We start from the raw sequence: 15,508 nt of genomic DNA on the forward strand, positions 1-15,508 counted from the left end.
GTTTTGTTTTGGGCTTTTGGTTTGGACGAGAAGATAAGCCATGTAGGCACAAGGGGGCCAGTCAGAGGACATCTCAGGAGGAGTCAGTGTTTGTTTCCCTACAACTAAGGAGTTTATTTTTTACCCTGTTTATTCAATGGGCATTGTTGTTATGTACCCTTGAGCTGTTGTGAATCATAGGAACACTTTGCATGTACAATGGAAGGAAACACTGCTCCGTCCTGTGCCATCTTCACTGTTGCTCATGTGCTTGAACATACGGTTGCAGCTACTATGTCAGTCCATCCAAAGGGGAATAAAAAAACACCTCGCTGCCATTAAGTCATGCCAACTCCTAGCTACCTTAGGTCAGGGTAGACTGCCCCTGTGAGTTTTCAAGAAAGACACTCTATGGGAGTAGAAAACTGCCTTTCTCCCATGGAATGGCTATTGGTTTTGAACATAGTACACTGCAGTTTGCTGCCTAACTTGTAACCACTATATCACTAGGGAAGAATTTGGGAAATAACTTTGTGTATAGATATGAACAAAATTGGGGAATTTGATGGGGGGGATGTAAATAGGCTTGTGAGAGCATTGTAAAGTCCAGTTATGGCAGACACAGGTTAAAATGTATCATTTGATCTCCATTTTGACCCATTTAAAAGTTTTTTTAGTGTTTTTAAAAAGTAAAGGGGAAATACACATGGCATAAGATTGTAGTGAATCCTCTCTGACCATAGATCAGGGATATGAAAATCCTTACAATATGCAGAATGTGGATTATTGCAGATGTAATAAGGCTAAAATTTAATGCCTTATCATTTGATCTCCCTTTTGACCCATTTTAAATTTGCTCTAGTTTATAATATTTCAGCTTTTTGATTTATATTTTCCTCTGTTTCACTTTGTTTCTTTGTTTAAATGTTTTACTATATATGAAATCCATGACAGGTAAAATGTATAGATACAGTAACTGGATTAATGGTTCCCTGAGGATATGGTTGAGGGGAAATGGGGAGCTAACAATCATGGGAACACGAATGAAGAAAATGTTCTAAAATTGAGTGTGATATTATTGTACAGCTCTTCTTGAAGTGATTAAACTATAGAATGATAGGACTTGTGAATTATGTGGTAATAAAAATTATTTTATTTATATATTTAATTATTAGGGTTATAAATCATACAACTCTTATCACAATTCATAATACATCAATTGTGTAAAGCACATTTGTACAATCATTGCCCTATTATTAGAGTTTTATTTATTTTACCCTTTTATCTTTTTATTTTTTTTTAAACAATTTTTTAAACAATTTATTAGGGGCTCATACAACTCTTATCACAGTCCATACATATACATACATCAATTGTATAAAGCACATCTGTACATTCTTTGCCCTAATCATTTTCTTTTTTTTCTCCTCTTTTCTTTTTTTACATTTTATTAGGGACCCATACAACTCTTATCACAATCCATACATATACATACATCAATTGTATAAAGCACATTCATACATTCCCTGCCCCAATCATTCTCAAAGCATTTGCTCTCCACTTAAGCCCTTTGCATCAGGTCCTCTTTTTTTTCCCCCCTCCCTCCCCGCTCCCCCCTCCCTCATGTGCCCTTGGTAATTTATACATTGTTATTTTGTCATATCTTGCCCTATCCGGAGTCTCCCTTCCCCCCCCTTCTCTGCCGTCCCTCTCCCAGGGAGGAGGTCACATGTGGATCCTTGTAATCAGTTCCCCCTTTCCAACCCACTCACCCTCCACTCTCCCAGCATCACCCCTCACACCCTTGGTCCTGAAGGTATCATCCACCCTGGATTCCCTGTGCTTCCAGCCCTCATATGCACCAGTGTACAACCTCTGCCCTATCCAGCCCTGCAAGGTAGAATTCGGATCATGGTAGTTGGGGGGAGGAAGCATCCAGGGTCTGGGGGAAAGCTGTGTTCTTCATCGGAACTACCTCGCACCCTAATTAACCCATCTCCTCTCCTAAACCCCTCTATGAGGGGATCTCCATTGGCCGACACTTGGGCCTTGGGTCTCCACTCTGCACTTCCCCCTTCATTCAATATGGTATATATATATACATATACATATACACATACATACACATATATATACACATACATACACACATATATATACATACACATACACACATATATCTTTTTTTTTTTTTTTGCATGATGCCTTATACCTGGTCCCTTTGGCACCTCGTGATCGCACTGGCTGGTGTGCTTCTTCCATGTGGACTTCTTTGCTTCTGAGCTAGATGGCCACTTGTTCACCTTCAAGCCTTTAAGACCCCAGACACTATCTCTTTTGATAGCCGGGCACCATCAGCTTTCTTCACCACATTTGCTTATGCACCCGTTTGTCTTCAGCGATCCTTTCATGGAGGTGTGCAGTCAATGATACGATTTTTTGTTCTTTGATGCCTGATAACTGATCCCTTCGGGACCACTCGATCACACAGGCTGGTGTGTTCTTCCATGTGGGCTTTGTTGCTTCTGAGCTAGATGGCCGCTTGTTTATCTTCAAGCCTTTAAGACCCCAGTCACTATCTCTTTTGATAGCCGGGCACCATCAGCTTTCTTCACCACATTTGCTTGTTCACCCACTTTGGCTTCAGCAGTTGTGTCGGGAGAGTGAGCATCATAGAGCGCAAATTTAATAAAAGAAAGTATTCATGCATTGAGGGAGTGTTTGAGTAGAGGCCCAAGGTCCTTCCGCCACCTTAATACTTAACCTATAAATATAGACACATAGATCTATTTCCCCATCCTCCTATATATATTTGCATGTACATGTCTTTGTCTAGACCTCCATAAATACCCTTTGACTCCTAGCTCTTTCTTCTATTTCCCTTGATTTTCCTCCTGCCCCACCATCATGCTCCGTCCCCACCTGAGTTACAGCTATACCTCTTCGTTAGGTTACTTTACCCTTGATCATTCCCTACCAGGCCTGCCACTCCCCACTCACCACCAATTTGGATCCCTTGTTGTTCCCTTGCCCCTGGGTTTGTTGACTTCTATTATATATTTTTAAGAAGAAATATTTTTTACTCCACTACAGGTATCTTAAATTATAACTTGTAGTAAAGTCATTTTAAAATACATTGTCTTCCCTATTCTGTAGGGATTATGGAATTATAGCCACAGGCATAGAGTTCAGAATTGTTAACAGCTACAAGAACCAAATTAATCAACTGCATCTCAGCAATGATAAAATCTTTAAAGCCAGCACTAATTTTTAAAACTTAAATCTATAGTTTAAACAAAGGACTTTTTGGTTTATTAAAATTAGCTTCAATGATTTATTTTCACCTGAGCGTTGAGAAAATATATATCCTGATTTATTAAACTGCTTTTGTATTTACCTTGACATGTGAATCATGGCTTCTAACATTATTCCTAAGAAATATTCTAAAGAATTTTAAAGTTCTATTTTTCTTAAAAGATTAATGGAGAAGGGAAACAAAAAGCCTATTTTTGTTATGATTGTTATTGAATTTTTAATATTTTTCCTCATAACTTTATTTAATCTTGAAATTTATATATTTTGTGAAATGCTGGTGTTTTTCCATTACATGTTGTGTTACATATTGAACTGCATTATCCAATATTTCTTGAGAGTTTCTCTTTATTTTATTAATTTATTATTTTTCAGTTTGATTTTTTCCTGTTATTTATGAAAAAATAAAATGTTTCAAAGCTTAAAAAAGTTTTGGAAAAGTTGAAAGTGATACACAAAGTAATTTGACTCAAGTATGTATAGAAGAATAGAGGGGAAGATTTGGAAAGTAATTAGACCAATTTATAAGTGTATATCATTGATCCTCGAGTTGGTTGGAGCCAACTATAGGATGGAAGGTGTGGGAATAAAGAAAAATGAAGAGATAAATGCGATACTTAAGGGAAATGTGATGAGATCTGATATAATCCATATAAAATGGGTTGGAGAAAAAATTGTAATTTTAGAAGATCAGGCATATCGTTGGTAGAGAATGAAAATGTTAATGACACAAGGAAATTGTGAGAGACATGTAATACTAGATAAAGTTTTAGGAATGAAGAATTTGAAATGATTGTGAAATATTCAAGAAGAATTGCCTCATAAAGCTCATGGAAATACTATGTTAGCAGACCTGGAGCTCGATGTTTGGAGTTGTGGGTAGTTGTGAGTGAAAGCCATAAAACTAATCAACCCCGGCTGATGGTAGTTAGGTCTGTAGCTTCAAACCAGAAAGTAAAGGGAATCTCCCCCATTGGGCAGGTGAGAGATAAGAGACAACGAAGGAGGATAATAGGAAGAGAGAGAATGTAAACAGAAGATGTCAGGAAAACAAAAGGGGATGGAAGAGAATCTCAACAAGGAGAGGGCTATTAGTTAAGCCAACTATCGGAGAGTAGAGCCAAGAATATCCATTGAATGTGGGTGGGATGGGGGGAGGTTAGAATGGAATCCTGCAGGTTAAGAGTGGAGTGGGGAAGGAAAGTGGATCTGCAAGGGAATGAGAGGTAAAGATTTTGAAGAAGATTGATTGGTTTGACAGAGAAAGAAGTAATGCAAATATATATAATTTTGTTTGTTTATGGAAAATGACTTTAGAAACAGGAAGATTCCCATGAAGAATGAATGAGAGTTTGATAATGTGCAGGGTTAGTGTGTAACAGAGTAAATTTTCAGTCTGTACTTTTCCAATTGGCCTCTACACATCATCCTACAGATTTCAAAAAAATAGTCAGAACCTTAGTATTTCTCTACCTGATGGATTTTTACTGGTGAGAATGAGTACCTACTTCCAATTGCATTTGGATGACCTGTAAATATTTAGAGGGTCCCTGGTGGCACCTATGCTTGAGTGTTTGGCTCTGAAAACATTATGTGGGCTCAATGTGGCATCAGGATTGTAGGGAGGCTCAACAACAAATTGACAAGAGACCCAGTGTCCTGTGACATCTCCTTCCTTGATGAAACTTGGGAAGGACAAAAGAGATATAAGCATACTCATATTCACACATATACCTACCCATCTACCACATATCTGTCAGTTTGTCATGCTGTGATAGCTTGTGTGTTGCTGTTATGCTGGAAGCTCTGTCACTGGTATTTGAAATGCCAGCAGGGTCACCCGAAGTGAATAGATTGCAGCACTGGTTTCAGACTCCGAACAGATGAAGAAGAACTCAGCTCCTCATTTCAGAGGCAGGTGCCCTTGAAAACCTTTTTGCATGGCTTTGAAACATTGTCAGAGAGCGAAAGAATGGACTCAACCCTCGGGTTGGCAGGCACTCAAAATGGGACTGACAGGGAGCTGCTTTCTCAAAGTAGAGTAGACTGTGGGGATGCAAATGGGGTAAAGTCGGTGGGAGTGGAGCCTTCAGATTCTTCATTTGTTGATGGGGCAAGCATCAATGTAAGAAAAAACAGCTGCAAAAATCTGCTAATGATTAGAAGGTGGAATGAACAAAGTATCAATCTAGGAAATTTTGAAGCAAAAAAAATGAAATGCATAGGGATTAGTGAGCTAAAATGGACTGCTATTGTCCATTTTTATTCAGGAATTATCAAATATACTATACCAAGAACAAGAAGAATAGAATTGTATTCTTTGTCAAAAAGAACATTTCAAAATTAATCTTGAAGTAAAAAACGGTCTGTGATAGGATTATATCTATCTGCCTTCAAGGAAATCCAATCAATAAAACTATTCAAATTTATGCACCAACCACAAAACCTAGTGATGATAAAATCGAAGAATTCTACCATTTTCAGTCTCAGATTGCTCAACATGTACTCAAGATGCATTGGTTATTTTTTTTTTTACGAAATCATTTTATTGGAGGCTTTTATAGCTCTTACAACAATCCATACATCAATGCTATCAAGTACATTTGTACATGTGTTGCCATAATTTCTCAAAACACTTTCTTTCTACTTGAGCCCTTGGTATCAGCGCCTCTTTTCCCCCTTTCCTTCCCCACCCTCTTGAGCCCTTCATAATTTATAAATTATTTTTATTTTCATATCTTAAACTATCCACTGTGTTCCTTCACCCATGTTTCTGTTGTTCATCCCTCGTGGGGTGGGTTGGGGTTGTATGTCCAACATTGTGATCGGTTCCCACTATCTCCCTCTTCTCCTCCCAACTTCCCCCTCCCCTCTGGTATTGCTACTCTTATTATTGGCCCTGAAGGAGCTATTTATCCTGGATCCTGTGTGTCAGGAGCTCTTAGTTGTACCAGTGTAAGGATCTAGTCTATCCAGGTTAGTAAGATAGAACTGGGGTCTTGATTGTGGAGGGTTTGGGGGAGACTCATTAAAGAACTAGGGGAATGTTGCCTATTTAATCAGTGCTATACTGCACTCTGGCCAAATTGTCCTTTCCTTGTCCCCCTTCTGTGAGGGAATATCCAATTGTCTGCGGATGGGCTTTGGGTATCCATTTTACCCCCTCATTCGCATCAAAATGGTGTGTTTGTTTTGGGTCTTCTGATGCTGATAGCTGATCCCATCAACACCTTGTGATCACACTGGTGTGCTTCCATGTGGACTTTGTTGCTTCCCTGATAGATGGCTGCTTGTTTTACTTCAATCCTTTAAGACCCCAGACCCTATATCTTTGTCATAGCCAGGCACCATCAGTTTTCTTCACCACATCACCATTTTTGTCTTCAGCGATTGTGTTGGGAGGTGAGCATAACAGAATGCCAGGTTATTAGAGCAAAGTGTTCTTGCATTGAGGGAGGACTTAAGTAGAGACCCAATGTCAATCTGCTATCTTAGCACTTAACCTATAGATATATGTACATAGACCTATATCCCTATCAATGTATTAATACTTTTACATATGTATAAATATGCCTATATTTATACCTCTATAAATGTCTTTTGACTCTGAGTTCTTTCCTCTATTTCCTTTTACTTTCCTCCTGTCCCAATATCATGCTCAACTTTCATTTGGCTCTCTATATTTCGTTTCAGCTGCATTTGGCAGTTTTTAAAATTGGAATGCAAAAGTTGGAATAGATGGAACAGTATTTGGAAAATTTTAGTGATAAGAATGAAGCTGGAGATCCATGGTAGAATTTTTCAAGAGCAGTGACTTTTTCATAGCAGACAGCGTTTTCTCAACAACACAAGGATTCCCCAGATGGAATACACAGAAATCATACTGACTGCATCTATGGGAAAAGACAATTGAGAAGCTCAATATTAGCAGGTAAAATCATGACAATGGCTGACTGTGGAATAGATGATCAATTGCTCAAATGTAAATTTAGGTTGAAGGTGAAGAAAATGAAAACATGTCCACAAGAAACAAAATACAACCCTGAGTCAATCTTAACTGAATTTCTAGAACATGTATGTCAAGAAGAGATATGGCACATTGAACACTAAGGACAGAAGACCCGAGGAGCTGTCAGAGGACATCAAGAACATCATTCGTGAAGGAAACATTTACGGGAAAAAGGTCATTAAAAAGGAAAGAAAGAAAGTATCAAAATGGATCGCAGAAGAGACTCTGAAAGTTGCTCCTAATCATAAAGTAGTTAAAGCAAATGGAAGAAGGGATGAAGTCAGAGAACTGAGTGGAAACTATAAATGGGCACCTCAAAAATACAAAGTCATACATTATGGTGATATGTGCAGAGACCAAGAACAAGGAAACCCAAAGAGATCATAGCATATCTTAAACTGAAAGAAATGAACAAATTCAGGCTCTGATTCACAATATTAAGATTCTATGGCAAAATATTGAATGATGCAAGAAGCATCAAATAAAGATAGAACGAACACACCACATCACTGTCCTAAGAAGAAGATAGGTGCGTCAAGTCATTGTAGCAAAGGGAATACACAGCGTTTCTACACCAAAGGAACCTCCATTTCAGGAGGCAGCATATAGGCAAGAACCAGTGGTGCTGCAGGAAGAAGTTCAAACTGCACTGAAAGCATTAGCCAAAAAGAAGGCCCCGGGAGTTGATAGAATTGCAATGGGACATTTCAACAAGCTGATGAACACTGGAAGCACTTACTCCTCTATACCAGTGGTTCTCAGCCTTCCTAATGCGGCGACCCTTTCATACGGTTCCTCGTGTGGTGGTGACCCCCCCAATCATAAAATTATTTTCGTAGCTACTTCATCACTGTAATTTTGCAACTGTTATAAATCGGGTGACCCCTGTGAAACGGTCATTCAACCCCCAAGGGGCTCACAACCCACAGGTTGAAAACTGCTGCTTTATACCAAGAAATTGGGAAGATAGTAACTTGACCAACTGACTGGAAGAGATCTATATTTGTACCCAGTCCAAAGAAAGGTGACCCACCAGAATGCTCAACTTATAGAACAATGTCATTGATATCACATGCAAGTCAGATTTTGCTAAAGATCATCCAGTGAGAGTTACAGCTACATTGACAAGGAGCTGCCAGAGATACAAAACAACAGGTCAGCAATTCAAAACCACCAGCTAGCTCCTCAGGATAAAGATGAGGCTTTCTACTCCTATAAAGATTCACAGACCAGGGGACTCAGGTGTGGAAGTCCTACCCTTTTCTTTTTTTAAAATTATTTATTTATTTATTTTTCTCGCCGCCCACCCCAGTCCTACCCTTTTCTATAGGGTTGCTATGAGTCAGGATTGACTCCATAGCAGTGGAAGTGATGATGTCCCAGGCAGATAATTGATAATGTTTTGTGGACAATGACAATGATGTTTTTAAGGTGACAATGATGTTTTTAACCTCCAATGACAATGATGGTTTTAAGGTGAACCAGAGACATATATAGGCATACCATAGACAGATGAATGGATCTGGGGCTTGCATTGAATTCTAGTCTGAATCTAAGAACAATTATTTCCTATCACATAGGCCTGCTTGATGCTCATACTCAAGAAGGGATAACTGAAGATGTAAGTGTGCTATTGCAAAGTGTGGTGAAAAAAGATGGAACCCAGCTATCAGAAAAAAAATTAGTATCTGGGGTCTTAAAAGATTTGTCTTCAGACAAGCAGCCATCAAAGCGAGGCATCAACTGAGCCCACATGCAAGGAACAAATCAGTCTGTATGATCCAAGAATTATAAATCATTAAAAATAAAACTGAAGGAGGGATGGTATCAGAGCTTAAATTGTGAAATACCTGGTTTGAAGAAGGCTGTGGACAACAGTGGGGCTAAAAGTCCATTTGGAGCATCCACATACAGATTAAACCTCTGGTGAATCTCCCTCTGACCATAGTTTAGGTGATGGTAAAATCCTTGTTATCAGACAGACAGCATCTTAAAGTTGATTATGGCATATGTAGTCAGGTTAAAATATCATTTGAGCTCCCTTTTGATTAATTTTGAAGTTATTTCTTTTTTTCTCAACAGTTTTACTGTCAAGTAATTTACATATCATATAATTCCATTGTTAAACATTGACTCATATCAAGGAGAATTGTACAGTCATCATCACATAAATTTTGAAGCATCCTTTCCCCTCAAGGTACTTCAGTTAAAATAAGTTGAAGGGGAAATACACATGGATCAAATCTCTGGATCATCCTCTATGACCATAGACCATGGATGTAAATAGTCTTTCTTGCTCGAAGAATGCATTGAAAAGTGGATTATGGTAGATTCAATTAGGTTAAAATTGAACACATTATCATTTGATCTTTTGGATTCATTTTAATTTGTTCTACTTTTTAACATTTTCTGCTTTCTTTTCAATTAAGGTTTTTTAGTGTTTTACTTTGTGATGGTTTTTAGTGCTTTAAAAACGTTTGGGTTTTTTTTTGTACATGAAATCCAGCATAGGTAAACCTATTGAGACAGCACCTGGGGGTTCCTTGGGGGTATGTATGGCTGAAGATGTTAGGGGGAGTGGAGAGCTAATAAGGATAAGTACAAACAAACAAGATGTTCTAAAGCTGATTGTGGGGATGATTGTACAACTGGTCTTGATGTAATTAAAGTATTGAATTGTGTGATATGTATGATTTATTGGCATAGAATATATGAAGTATATGCCAATAAAACTATTATAAAAGCCTAGGTGCTCAGCATGATGTAGGTTAAGAGAGATTATATTTGAATGAGTCATTTTAGGTGCAAGAGCAACAAGCATGTGGGAAAGTATAGGTTGATTCACCCTTTTATTTTTTGAGACCCTGTTCCCTCACTTACGTGTTCGGGGCTGTCCCGTATGTTTCTTAGCTAGCAATGTCGGTGTGATAGAATTCTGACCAAGCTCACAGACACAAGTATAGAGGTTTCTGGCAAAGAGTTTACTTCCTTGATCTGTCAGTGAGCCGCAGGCTTCCCAGTCTTTCATGGATGAAACACAGCCTTTGTCCTGGTGATATGGAAGCCATCTAGGGACCACGTCAAGGGGAACAGATGGAGGAAGTCTTTGTGCTCAGGTCGGTCGACTGGAAAGGTAAGAGGAGCCTGCTGGCCTCATTCAGAGGCTGCAGCAGGGCTGGGTGCTGCTGACTCCCTGGGTGGCCCAATTACCACTCCTGGGTTTTTTTTTCCTTTATTTAGGGAGAACACCATCCTCACCCAGAATAGAGATCTATAACATTTTTACATGAGAAGTGAAGTAAGCTTACCACCCTGAGCTTCTCATGAAAGTTTCCCTCTGCCTTCCCATAGCTGGAGGATTAGCTATTGTAAAGAGATAAGTAAGTATTTGAATGTGGACACTAGCTGCTTTCCCACCTAGAACTTTGAAATTATTAGAGGCAGTAAGTACGGAATCAGATTACACGAGGGCTGCACTAAGGAGATGACCAAAGAGAGAGGAAAGCCATGAATCAGGGGAGATGCCTTCTGCCTCTGAGGCCCCCCTGTACCCTGCTGGGCATTGCCCTGGGTCTTCTGGCCTGAGCAGTACTGGATGCTGCTTCCTCTCACAGCTGCTCAGATGGGGAGCTCTCCAAGGTGGTCACCAGGAGGCCCTTAGAAACCTCCAAGGCTGGGTTATCCTGGGACATAGATCAGAGAAAGATGAGGCTGCCTACTCCCAGAGCTACAGCCTCAGGAACCCACAGGGGCAATGATCCTCTGCCCTGTGGGGTCAGTGTCAACTTGATGTCAGAGAGTGGTTTTTAATATCGGGATTAGGAATATGGCATTTGCTGCCTTTGTCCTTTCTAGTTGGGCATAAACACATTTTTATGAGGTGCATTAAGTTGGCATTTTGTATATTTTCTCTACAAACACTACCAAGATATGTAAGAGAATATCAGTTGAAAAAACTGACTAAAAATCTATGATACAGACACGTAAAACCAACCCTACTGCCATCAAGTAGATTCCAACTTATAGTAGCCTTGTATAGACTTATGGAGATGATGAAGATTTGTAGGAGCAAACTGTATCACTGTTCTGCTGAATGGTTAGGGAGTTTGAACTGCCAACCTTGTGGTTAACAACCTTGTGGTAATTGGGCCTCCAAGAGCAATTTACGAAAACCGGATATACAGCCTTAAAATAGAATGTGGACCTAAATACCCAGAAGCACCCAGAAGATTTATAACAAAATTATTATGAATGGAGTTAATAGTTCTAATGGAGTGGTGGACCCAAGAGCCATATCAGTGCTAGAAAATGGCAGAATTCCTACAGCATCAAAGTTGTCCTGCAAGAGCTCCGGCGCCTAATGATGTCTAAAGAAAATATGCAACTCCCTCAGCCGCCTGAAGGACAGTGTTACAGCAATTAATCACCAAGCAAAACCACAGGCCCTCCCCTCCCCCATTCGATTTAAGCAGTCTGCATTTTCCACAGTAGTACATTTTTTAGATAACGTCTTATAGACCTCAAAGTACTGGACAGGACGCTCCCATTCAAGGGCAAGTTATCTTTTAAGACACTGTACATGATACTAATGTTTTGTCCATTTGAAATATGTAAGTTGTGCTCTAAAAAAGAAGATGGACACAGTGGAGGCTGGACATCAGTCTGCAAGTTGCAATGTTCTAAGCTGACTGGTTCTTACGTAAACAGGACAATAGACTTTTTGTTCTCAAATCTGTTCCTATTCATTCTTCCCTCTAAGGAGGAAAATAACTTGCCTTAAAGTCTCGGAAAGCTAAAGCTTGAGGATCTTGAATCACTTGAATAGCACTTGTAATTTATTGGCACACATATTTTGCATTGATTTAGTGTCTAGTATGAATGCTTCAGGGTAAGGTTCCATGAGGCACGGAACCTTTTCTAGAGTTAGTAGGAAATTCCAATTTCTATATTTCATGTATGTCTCATAAAATAGTTTGATCTGTTGTACTGGTATGTCTTCCATGGGTGTTATGCATTGAATAAATTGTATGATTAAAGCAATAAAAGACATTATCACTTAAGGTATTAGGCAAAGTATCAATTAATGCTATTATGCCATCAATAAGGCAAAAAACTTGCAGACAGTGAAAGATTTATTAACAGGAAATTTGAGCAAGAAGATTTTCTTACACAACAAATCAAATGATAGTGCTAGTTATAATTTGTCACATTGGAATCATCAGTGATAGTGGCAGAGGCACCAGTACATGTGATTGTGTCATCCAGAGGACAGGAGAACATTAGCTGAGACGTGTACCCTTCATCCTTCTCAGCATCCCTTGGAAAGTTCTTTAATGGTGCAACCTCGGAAACAACATTTGCCGCTCAAGGACCTCTTCTTTTGAGAATGGATATTAAAGCCTGAATCCAGTGACTCCGAAGGGCTGCTGTTGCTGCCTGTGTTTGGTGTCATCTGGTCCATTTCCTGAAGTTTCTCACTGGTCATCATCCCCTCTTGAATGTTAGGAATAAATCCCAGTATGTGGGTGTCTTTTTGGGAGGATGCATCAGGGTCTGTAGAGGTACAGAAAGGAGAGGGTGATAAATATTAGGGTCAAGGAGCATCAGAAAATGGGTGGAATTTCTCAAAAAAGGCTGGGAAACCCCATTAGGCAGTGCCCCTCTGCATCCTTTGCTCCATGCCCGGTCTGCTCAGCCTAGCAGTCATGGTTGATGTCCGGTCCCTGATACCAAAGGTAGAAGATAGGGAACCAAACATGCACCTTTTCTGCCCTCAGAAGACTTCCTGGCACATTAACCTTCCCAGTGTCACAATCTCAAGAATGTTTGGACAAAAGCATTAGGTATGTAAATTCTGCTGAGAACCTGAGTCAGCCCTAGCTGGTCTTCATAAGGCCTAGCCACGCCTTCCTTTTCAACTGCTTAATCAAGTGTTTCTCCTCACAGAGCGGAAGGTATTCTAACAGCGCACTATCACCAAGAGTCTCAGATGTGAGTTTGCTAAGAATACAATATCACTTTGAAAGAAAAGTCACTGCCACATCCCCCAACATGGATGGAAACCAGCTAGAGAGCTGGGAGTCTGAGGGGGGAGCTTTGCTGGAATCAGGCCCTTGGCTTTCTCTTGCCAGCAGCCTGTCTCTTCCTTCCTTTTCTTCCCCTCTCTCCACAAGGGCTGAGACGGAAGGCTCTCCCTGGGTTTGAGTTAAATAAATAGGAAATAAAGAAGGTGGAGTGGTTTTGATAGCAGAGCCACGGAGCTTTGTTACTAATAGGGAGAGCTGTTGGCATGCACAGAGGTCTCAGAGTGCTGACCCTGGCCCTTAGGCTGGCACAGCTGCTTGATAACCAGTTGCCTACGTGTCTCCTCACTGTACATCCCAGTGCTCTGAGCCATGCCTGGAGACCTCTCTCCCCAGTAGCCCATAGACTGGCCATGCCCCTTTTACTCTGGCTTCCTGGGGTGGCCTATCTTCCATTCGCGTTCACTCTTCTTCCCCTCTCCCCCAATCAGCCCCTGACTGCAGGGTGCTGAAACCACCTTTCTCTTTTAACAGGGAGGCTTAGCTGCCTTCAAGGGAGATTCCCAGGAGATCCTTGAGTGGAAGCAAGTTAGGGAGTCAGTCCCAAACTGTAAGGCAGCAGTAGTCGGAGCAGCAGCACAGGAATATGGGCACCAAGGGAGCTCAGCCATTGAGACCTGGAGCTGGGAGAGCATGCTCACCTGAGTGCTGAAGGGCTGTCAGTAGGGACTTGCTGCTGTTGGCACTTCGTCTCCATCGGGTCTTTCCACAGATTTCGATCCTTTTGCGGGCTAATTTTCGACCACATGCCTGCACCACCTCGTTTTCATTACCATGGACCAACAGGTCATTGTGGAACTGGCTCAGCAGCAGCGCCACTTGCAGAAGGTTGATCAAGAGAATGCGAGGCATCCTCGCTCTGCTTTGCAGCCTGTGGAGAAGGAGCCTGCTCCAGCGGTGCTGCTTCACCCTGCCTAGGTTAACCAGCCTTTTATGTAGTTCTGCTCCCTTGGGTCATCCCTCACCTTGCTCAGCTCAGGTCCTCCCACTCTAGCTCTCCAGCATTGGAGCCACCCCTTCTCTTTCTACCCTCAACTCAAACTGGTTTCCACGCCCTTGGGAGTCATCTGTTAACATCTGAGCTGTTTTCATTTTAGAATCGAGTTTTTGTTGCTGTGGAAATTCACTCATTTTAACATCAGGAATTCAGTGGCATTGATGGCCTTCGTTAAGTTGTATGAGAAAGAAAGCCTTCTCTTCTGGAATGTTATGGCTATTAGGAAGGAAGGCTTATCCAATTCACTGAAGTCCTTGACACCCAAAGCATCCACATTCTCCCACCTCAGATATTTGCAAGTGGTCACTAGCTGTTAACTGTTGAGTCCAGTGGTTCTGAGCCTGTGAGTTGTTACCCTTTGAATAACCCTTCACAGGAGTCGCCCAATTCCTAACAGTGGCGAAATGACAGTTAGGAAGTAGCAGTGAAAACAATGTTATGGTGGGGGGGGTGTCACTACCACATGAGGAACTGTGTTAGAGGGTGGCAGCATTAGGAAGGGTGGGAACCACTGGTCTACTCCAAAGGAAGTTGTCATTAGCGCAATCAGTACCTCACACCGAGCCGTAAGTGCGTCATGGCTGCATGGAAATGCTATTCGAAAGAGAGAACAGTGAGGATTTTACTTTTGGGGGAATGCAACAACTTTATTCCAAGGAACAAAGGTGAGTCTATATATGCCTGGGAAGACTCCCAGCTTCCCAAACTAGAAGGGTTAGCTAGCTAGTTCAGTGACATCCTCTCTTTGTTCTGCAGAAATGCTGGTGAGCCCAAACTGTTGATTTACATTTTTCAACTCAACACATAACCCAGTACCCCACGACTTTGCTGTGGTGTCTCTTAAAAAGCTAAAGTTGTAAAAAAAAAAAAAAAACCAACCCACTAAAGTTGTGAGTAAATTTCTTACTTTGCATTTTGTTGCTGTTGACAATTTTCCCAGAAAAGCAGACACCAATCTAGCAATTTCTACATTTGTAATTCAGTGGCTTTGGTGACATTCTTCAATATGTATTACTATTTCAAGCTCTTGAGAAATCAAACTTTATCTTTTGAAGCCTTAGCTTGATGAGATAGGATGGCTAGGTCCACACTCTAAATTACACAGCATACAGAGCCTCCCTATTGTCC

At 40.7% G+C, this 15,508-nt stretch overlaps 1 protein-coding gene and 1 pseudogene across 1 annotated transcript; one reads left to right on the top strand and one right to left on the bottom strand.

The window, feature by feature from the left end:
• The first annotated feature begins 11,419 nt into the window (after positions 1-11,419).
• On the top strand, positions 11,420-11,723 carry LOC142457746 (ubiquitin-conjugating enzyme E2 variant 1 pseudogene; annotated as a pseudogene).
• An 885-nt stretch (positions 11,724-12,608) lies between these two features.
• Positions 12,609-14,235, bottom strand: RLN1 (relaxin 1). The gene is made up of 2 exons (XM_075558860.1): positions 14,025-14,235; positions 12,609-12,853 (listed from the first exon to the last, which is right to left on the bottom strand). Exons 1-2 carry the CDS (start codon positions 14,233-14,235, stop codon positions 12,609-12,611), a joined length of 456 nt encoding a protein of 151 aa, XP_075414975.1.
• Positions 14,236-15,508: the final 1,273 nt, after the last annotated feature.

Source organism: Tenrec ecaudatus, chromosome 10 (genome assembly GCF_050624435.1).
Source record: "Tenrec ecaudatus isolate mTenEca1 chromosome 10, mTenEca1.hap1, whole genome shotgun sequence".
Lineage (NCBI taxonomy): Eukaryota > Metazoa > Chordata > Mammalia > Afrosoricida > Tenrecidae > Tenrec > Tenrec ecaudatus.